This window comes from Osmerus eperlanus, chromosome 25, assembly GCF_963692335.1.
Source record: "Osmerus eperlanus chromosome 25, fOsmEpe2.1, whole genome shotgun sequence".
NCBI classification, from domain to species: Eukaryota; Metazoa; Chordata; class Actinopteri; order Osmeriformes; family Osmeridae; genus Osmerus; species Osmerus eperlanus.
In genome coordinates this window covers 4,606,086-4,613,781 of record NC_085042.1, presented here as the reverse complement: position 1 = coordinate 4,613,781, position 7,696 = coordinate 4,606,086, and the positions used below count along the sequence as shown (strand labels likewise).

The 7,696-nt window shown below is 44.6% G+C and overlaps 2 protein-coding genes across 2 annotated transcripts in view; one reads left to right on the top strand and one right to left on the bottom strand.

The window, feature by feature from the left end:
- The window catches only part of LOC134012336 (SEC14-like protein 2), an 8,907-nt gene extending 5,421 nt beyond the window's left edge, over positions 1–3,486 (top strand). The window contains exons 7-9 of the mRNA XM_062452130.1: positions 1,554–1,753; positions 2,026–2,195; positions 2,273–3,486. Coding sequence (XP_062308114.1) covers positions 1,554–1,753; positions 2,026–2,195; positions 2,273–2,412 — 510 coding nt within the window. The 3' untranslated portion in view covers positions 2,413–3,486. The remainder of the gene's footprint in view (positions 1–1,553; positions 1,754–2,025; positions 2,196–2,272) is intronic.
- Positions 3,487–4,448: 962 nt separating this feature from the next.
- Positions 4,449–7,043, bottom strand: LOC134012335 (uncharacterized). Its single transcript, XM_062452129.1, has 8 exons — positions 6,875–7,043; positions 6,639–6,780; positions 5,998–6,106; positions 5,581–5,700; positions 5,404–5,473; positions 5,104–5,234; positions 4,900–4,956; positions 4,449–4,775 (listed from the first exon to the last, which is right to left on the bottom strand). Exons 1-8 carry the CDS (start codon positions 6,882–6,884, stop codon positions 4,662–4,664), a joined length of 753 nt encoding a protein of 250 aa, XP_062308113.1. The 5' UTR covers positions 6,885–7,043; the 3' UTR covers positions 4,449–4,661.
- Positions 7,044–7,696: the final 653 nt, after the last annotated feature.

The following is a 7,696-nucleotide window of genomic DNA, read 5'->3' as shown; positions in this document are numbered from 1 at the left end:
TCCACACGCTTGTGGAGGCTCATCAGGTGACGTCGTTAGAGACGGACGCACGGTGCAGCTAGGTGTCCCAGCGTCCCACACCAGAGGTTCGGCTCATAGTAAGTCTGGACACACCTTCCAGTCAGTAGAGGGAGACTTGTTTGGGATCTGGGTGGAAGGTCACTCACTGTCGTGTGACTCTGTGTTTCCTGCGAGTTCCAGCCGGCAGATAGCCTCCAGGTACAACCCCGATCTCTAAGGCAACTCAACTGCTCCTGGCAGCTCCTCTTTCCCACAGTACCGCTGCGCTTTCTGGCTTTCTCCGCTCGTGTTCATCTAGAACGCTCTGCAGTCACCCGTGTAGTGCCAGTAGGAGTCAGGCCTGTAGCAAATGGGCTACTGCGGATCAAGCCTTTGTAGACCAGCAGACAGGTAGAGGAACGTAGATGGTTCATCTCATCTTGTGTCTGACCCAAGGTGTGGTATCCCTGTAGATACATAGGTAGAGTTGCCTGCCTTGCCTGGAGAACCCAGAGGAGGAGGAAGATGGGAGCACTGTCTCGCACCCAAAGAGAGGCAGGGAGGAACTCATTCGCTCGGGAAACCTTCTGGAAGAGGAGTGATTCTGACGCGCTGGGAGGCCAGAGCCTCTTTTGGAGTTGTGCGGAGGGATCCCACAGTCAGTGAGCTCGGTTCGAACATGGGTGCTTCTTGGTTTTTGATTTCCCGTTTTTTTCGATCTTCGTGACAGATTTCTGCTTTTTCCTCTATGAGTCGCTACTCTATGGTCTGTTTAGTATGGCTCTGCCTTTGCTCAGAAGTATGGCAACTAGAGGCAGTGAAGTATGTGTGTAGACTGTCTGGCTGATGGCTAACTAGGTCCTCCTGGACAGATAGAGATGATAATAGTAGAAATTGAGCAACGATGGTAAAGGTCGTTCCCATTTACAATAGTAGTATGGCACTGTATTTTATCAGTAATGTTTATCGTAGCAACGTTTATCCAACCTTGAAAACGATGTGTGCGTGTGCACGTAGGAGAGATATCTGTTCTTATCTGAGTGTGTGTAGGGTAGAGTCTGCTCCATCGGGCCTGCTGTCATCCCAAACGTATGATTCTACGTACAATACTAACCCCCGAACGAACTGTCGCACCAGCGATTAATACTCTGTGGCTCCCCTTGTGGTAGGAGTGACGAACTACACTGCGTGACCTTGCTGTCCATAGCACCTTGCCACCTACTGGTGGTTTTCAATAAGCGCTTCAGTCTGTATCCATGGATGGGTTGGTGTTTGCATACTGGACCTCAGAGGTGATCAGATCGAAATTGTCTGGTGTGTCTTGATTTATGTAAATAAATAGAAAAGTGAAGACCTAGGCTCTGGACATTTCTTTCTATGGCAGGAAACTAGGTGGTCTGACATACACAAACGAAAGAAAAACATAATTAAACCTTTATACCCTAGACACATTTCTTACTGCCACTGGATATTTACAGTAAGTTTATCTTTTGCCTTTCTCCTAAAACCCTCTTCCACAGTATGTACAGTACATCCCTTTTTTGTATTTTTAGAGCCACTCTTCCAGTTCCCATGCTAACTGCCTCTTTCTGGTTTGCATGCGCGTGTCCCAGTTGCACCTGGCAGGGACGGTGCCTACCTCGTACTACGTGCGGGACTCTGTGAAGGTGGACTATGAGCAGTGTCTGACCGTCAGCAGAGGGTCCACCGAGCAGATGGAGTACGAGATCCTGTTCCCCGGCTGTGTACTCAGGTCTCTGTCCCAAGTCTCCCTGTCTCTCTCTCTCTCTGTCTCCGTCTGGTTCTCCCTCCGATGTCTCTCCTTCTATCTTCCCTTTCTCCCTCTCTCTCTCTCTCTCTCTCTCTCCGTTGCTCTACTTATTCTCCCTCTCTCTTCCTCCAATCATCTATGTCATCGATCTTCATGTGCAGATTGCCAGATTTATTTATTGACTAAATCGATCGAGTTGCACTGCCCCAAATGTGCGGATCTTTGACCCGATGCTACCCCCCCCCCCCCCCCAGGTGGCAGTTTGCCAGCGAGGGGGCAGACATTGGCTTTGGGGTCTTCATGAAGGCCAAGAAGGGGGAATGGCAGAAGGCGGGCCAGATGCAGGAGGTTGTGCCCAGCCAGAGGTACAATGCTCACCTGGTCCCTGAGGACGGCTCCCTCACCTGCTCTCAGACTGGAGTGTGTGAGTAGCATTGTTCTGTTGGGGGTTTGCTGGGACTAAACAGAGCCGTTTGACCATCTCCTCTCCTTGTGCTGCAGACGTGCTGAGGTTCGACAACACCTACAGCATCTTCCAGACCAAGCGCATAAGCTTCACCGTGGAGGTCCTGCTGCCTGTCCAATCACAGTCCTCCAAGGACCAGGATGGGCCGGACGAGGGGACCAGCAGACAATTATGATGGACTTTACCGAGTGGCTATTCCCTCTGCTGGGTAGTTACCCCTAGGCCACGGGGACCCCATGAAGATGACCTCGACCATGACCTTGTCCATGACCTTTACCTTGACCTCAAGCACTTAACCTTACCAACCAGCCATCTCCAAGGTACTGCACACCATGGACCAAAATGCTGCTTACGCTGCGAACACAATGGAGGCATACCCAGATCATCTCAGGATAGCTGGACTGAATGCACAGGATATACGGGCTTACTTGAACATTGCTGTATAATGATGTCTACATTTGCGAGAAACACAGTATTTTGCTGATAAGTATCCATGTAAACTGTATGTCTGATGATGAGGTGGAGCTATTTAGACATATTTTATCGGGGCTGTGTGCGATGGCAGGAACTTGTTTTGTGCGTTTGTGTTTAAGATGTGTTTAAGGCTGTTTTAAAATCACTCCACCCACCAACCACTCACAAAAGGAAGGTCCTCATTTTCCCTCTTTCCATTTCTTTCTTGTAGATATCTGTCTCTTATGCTGTTTAATCCTAAGGTTAATATTTAAGTTGAATCTTCTTTTTTTTAATGTTTTATTTAATTGAGGATTCTTTTTTTTCAGAATTGACAAAGTGATGTTTATGTCAGTTTTATCTTATCTTGTCTGTTAATGCACTAGAACAACATTCCATTTTCTAAACCACAATTGTTGTTAGAGACTTTGTCCTGGTAAAAGCTTGCCTTAAACATTACCAAATGAAAACATGCAGCACTAGATCAGTGTCTAATCTACTGATCACATAGTGTCAGCATTATGACTTACTTTGCACTTCATGAATATTATGGAATGTAGCTGCCTAGTGTATAGCCTTAATTGCTATATGGTATAATAACCAGTAACAAAAATGCATATTTGATTTACCTCTTTATATCATTGATGGTGATAATGACCAAGATCATTATGATTTTATTTGCTGAAAGCTGATTTTGGTATATGCTTACACTATTCATATTACCACTCCTGCAATAGTTGGTGTTTAAGTTGTTGATAACTCAACAAAGAAATATATTTATGTCTTTACCTCTGGAGGTAGTGTCTCTGAGATTCCTTTGATGACTACATTTACAACCTGTACTTGAAACACAATCAATCTGATCTATATCTGTCCTGATTCACTCCGATTTTTCGTAAGACTGATAACTTACCATCAGTATTGTTTTACTATACAAGAGTTTATTCAACCGCAAATAACGTTTGTTTTTGTGTGTTTTCTTCGAATGCAGTTTTTCTTTCATTTTTAATAAATCTCGGATTCTCAGGGCCTCTAACAGAAGGACAAGCCCTCTGATACCAGTTCCACCTTCAGCCAGCCTGACCAGGAAAAAAAGACAGTTTTGCACTCAAGCCCTCCAAGTGATCATTTGTACAATTTGTACAACAAAAAAAACATCACCATCGCCCTCTCATCATCTATTGGGCAAGCATGAGACAATTTGGAGTCATAGTATGTCACAAAACAATCGATCAAAGCATAAATAAAGACAAGGCTTCACATAGAGTATCAAAACGTAAACATATTTGGTGTTTTCATGTGTCCAGGTTACCTTCAGAAGGAAAAGGGGAAGCCCAGCCCCTCAGAGGGTGTCTGGGACAGCAGGTAGCTCAAATGATCTGGAGAAAAGAGGGTGGAGCGCGTCAGACTAAATGACACTCATGCAAGTCCCTCGAGCACAGAGGCCTTACGAGTCACTCATTACTGTGGAGGATGGTGGGTGTCAAGCTACGCTCCAAAAAACAGGGCTGAAAACGAGTGTCTGGTGTGTCTTACAGAAGTATGTGGGGGAAAGCTCTGTACAGGCCAGGGTTTGTTGCGATACAGAGAGGCGTTTAATGTCACCAGATGAAGGAACGCAAGGGTATTGAGGCATCAACATCAAACGAAAGGGGGAAGCTAGAACTTCATCCATTTAGTGTCCACTGGAACTTCCTGTTAGGGAGGGAGGAGGTGAGTTCAGAGGCAGACTGATGTCTGGGTTCTTACCCTGGGGGGCAGAGGGGAGGGGCAGGGATGAGAGAGGGGGTGGTCGTGTTCTTCCCCAACAGTTTTTCCAAGATGGATACGCCTTCCTAAGGTGACCTGGGACTTTTTAAAGAACAAAAGACAACAGATGTGTTGTCATTTGAGTTTGATGGCACATGGTTACACAAATAGAACCAATTGAGGACTATGAAACCAGCTTCCAGAAACACTTGTTTGCGTTGGTTATGGTTGAACTTGGTTACCAGCTTGTACAGAGTACTTATTGACTCCATTTTGTATGGCATCGTTGCCCATAGTCGGGGGACAGGGGGCATTTGTGGGAGAAGAGGATCCAGCCTGAATGAAAATCAAACACTACATTAAAACAAGAAAACAGTTAAATCGCAAATGCCGCAAAATGAATGAAATTTGACCGAATTTTCTCAATAATATATTTCTATAAGCTTTCTGAAGGGGATACCTCTGTGTACAAGGCTCTCTTGTTCACCCATCTCTGGAGAAACGTGTCCCAGGCGATCTAATAAAAACAGGACTGAGTTTCAAACCACCGGCTCAACTTTCTCACCAGATACAGCCTAACCAGGTTAGGCTGTATCTGGAGTTTACAAGCTACCAAACATTTTTCCTCAGCGGAAAAAACAACAAAGGACAATTAGTGCCTCACAGGTTTGTTTGTGTCTCTGGGCAGATGGTCCACCCCCGCCTGGAGGAGCTTGCTGAACCAGCTTGAGCTGGATTTGGCAACAGGGAGGGGCATTTGCAGCTGGCAGGATACAGGGAAGGAGTCTGACTGTCCTGGAATTCAATAATAATAATTACAAAGCTTAGATGTTGAAAACTAAACTTCCTAGTAAAGTCACTATAATACCCATTGGAAGGCCAGCTATGACTTTCACTGAGGGAAGGATGTGTGCCAGTCAGCTATGTCAATGACAGCGCGTGCCCTCAGAGCACTCTGACTCACCCTCTCTCCCCGAGTAGAACGAGTCTCTGTAGTGGACTGACTGACCAGCAGAGGGCGTCGGTGGTGTGCACTGAAAAGGTAGCATTAGAGGGATTTTCGTGCGAATGACTACCAGTCAAACAATGTAGTGTTCAGCCGTAGGTCCAATCAACAACAAAAAAGCAGCTGCTCGCTCACGTTCGGTAACTGGGACCTCTCGCCGGCTACACCTGGGGTCTCCAGGAGAGTCCAGGTGTGACTGACGAGCTCCCTCTCCAGGTCAGTTGGTTGCTGCTGGAGGTGAGGGGGGTGGCCCATCTGAGAGAGGACAACCGGAGAAGCAGCTTTATACTCTTTTACTAAACATCACTATGATAATCAATTCACCTGGGTGTCACACAGGTAACACACAGGTCAAATAAAAGGAACACGTGTCAAACACAGGTAACACATGCAACACAGAGGTAGGAACACACAGGCAACATACGGGTAACACACATGTAAAACATGTTAAACACAGGTAGTAATGCACAGGTGAAATACAGGTGACACGCAGGTCTCACACAGGTAACACACACGCACCAGGCTTCTGATTCTATAGGTGATGACACTTACTCTGAGTTGTGAGCTCTGATTGGCCACAGAACTCCACAGCTGAGACTGTTTCAGGCCATGCTGGGACATCTGCTCTGCATTGCTCTTCAGGTCCTCTATGGACGCACAACTAGAGACCAGAGAACAGCAGGTGACACTCCTTAGAAGCCTCTTCTATGACATATATATAGTCTGCCTGTGCATCTTTTGATATGACTTTGATATCGGAAAAAGACATCATGAGCTTTTCTTTTGAATGTTGATGCCCTAAAAGAACCCTTGAAGCCCATCATGGTTCTTTTATTCTTTTATGTTTTCTCATGCTTCAAGAAATATGATCTTAATCTAGATGAATTGAGATGCTATCTAAAGCTGTTTGGGGGGTCAGATGGCTGAGCGGTTTAGGAGTCTGGCTATTAATCAAAAGGATGCAGGTTTGATTCCCAGCTGTGCCAAATGACGTTGTGTCCTATGGAGGACCTTGGGCAAGAAACTTCACCCTACTTGCCTCAGGGAGAATGTCCCTGTACTTACTGTAAGTCGCTCTGGATAAGAGCGTCTGCTAAATGACTAAATGTTTGACAGTTTGTCATCTGTCCTAATTGTGCTAAGTTTGGGAAGACACAACCATGTGTCCTGGGGGTTTCTTTGTGAGGCTTTACTTTCTGATAACTCCAATAGATGACATGGTGGTTTCCAGATTTCGGACCGTCTGCTGAGAGGGATTGAGGGAGGAGTATTGGGGGACCCAGCTGTCGTTGACCGCTGTGTAGATCCCTCCATATGGGTCAAAAACGAGTCTCTCTGTGGAATGAAGAAGTAGTAAATGACATGATGTCAATACATTGAAGTGCAATGGAGCTTATATATAGCCTATATTTTATCATTAGCCTACTACCGTTGGACATCTCTTAGCTGTCCAGGTCCTCCGTGGTCTTGACCAGGGAAAAACAGCAGGTTGTTACAGATCCGCTAAAGCGCCATGATGATGCACAAATTATGAGGTGTGAAGAAACTTTTTTTCAGAGATTAGAAAAATATTTTTTTCTCCCACCCGTAAAAACCCATTGTCTAAAAAAGTAGCCTATTGAAGAGTTGAGACTCATCTTACATTATTCGGCAGTGAATTCAAAAGAATACATAATTTTCAAAACGGAACATAATTCAACGTTATGATAAAGCTGTTAACGTCATAATAACCAACAAGAAAAAGTGATTCTGGAGTTTATTACTTTCTCGGTGATATGTATAGGTAGGTTGAATATATGCTATTCAAATTAGGGTAATTTTATTTTTTACTTCACAGCAGTGTCACACCATTTGTGTCGAGACATTTTTATGATAGTGTATTTCAAATATTTGAGCACAAGATGGTGCATGCGCACTAACAAACACATTTTATAATCGATGTAAAACCTTGTAATTCTTTATTTATTTATTTACGTCTGACATTTGTGTCTCATGCTTGTGCAAGGCAAGATATAATTGAGCTTTGAATAAGCATTTTTACTAACAAAAATCAGTGGAGGGCTTCAGACATATATTATTTTATGAATAGTGTAAAATGGTAAAACAAACAAAAAATATTTAGTCAATTGTGGTAGCAGTAGGCTACCACAATTGACAATTGACAACAATTGGCAACTGCAATGTACACCTTAAAAAAAATTGCATTCTACCTTAAAAACGCTAAAGAAAAGGGGCTCGATCAAACTCATTA

What these genes read in the sequence shown, in the direction of transcription:
- LOC134012335 (XM_062452129.1), bottom strand. An exon ending in ATCAGAGCTCACAACTCAGA is followed by an intron (nt 5,701 to 5,997) that starts GTAAGTGTCATC and finishes GTCCTCTCTCAG; the next exon opens with ATGGGCCACCCCCCTCACCT. An exon ending in AGAGGTCCCAGTTACCGAAC is followed by an intron (nt 5,474 to 5,580) that starts GTGAGCGAGCAG and finishes CTACCTTTTCAG; the next exon opens with TGCACACCACCGACGCCCTC.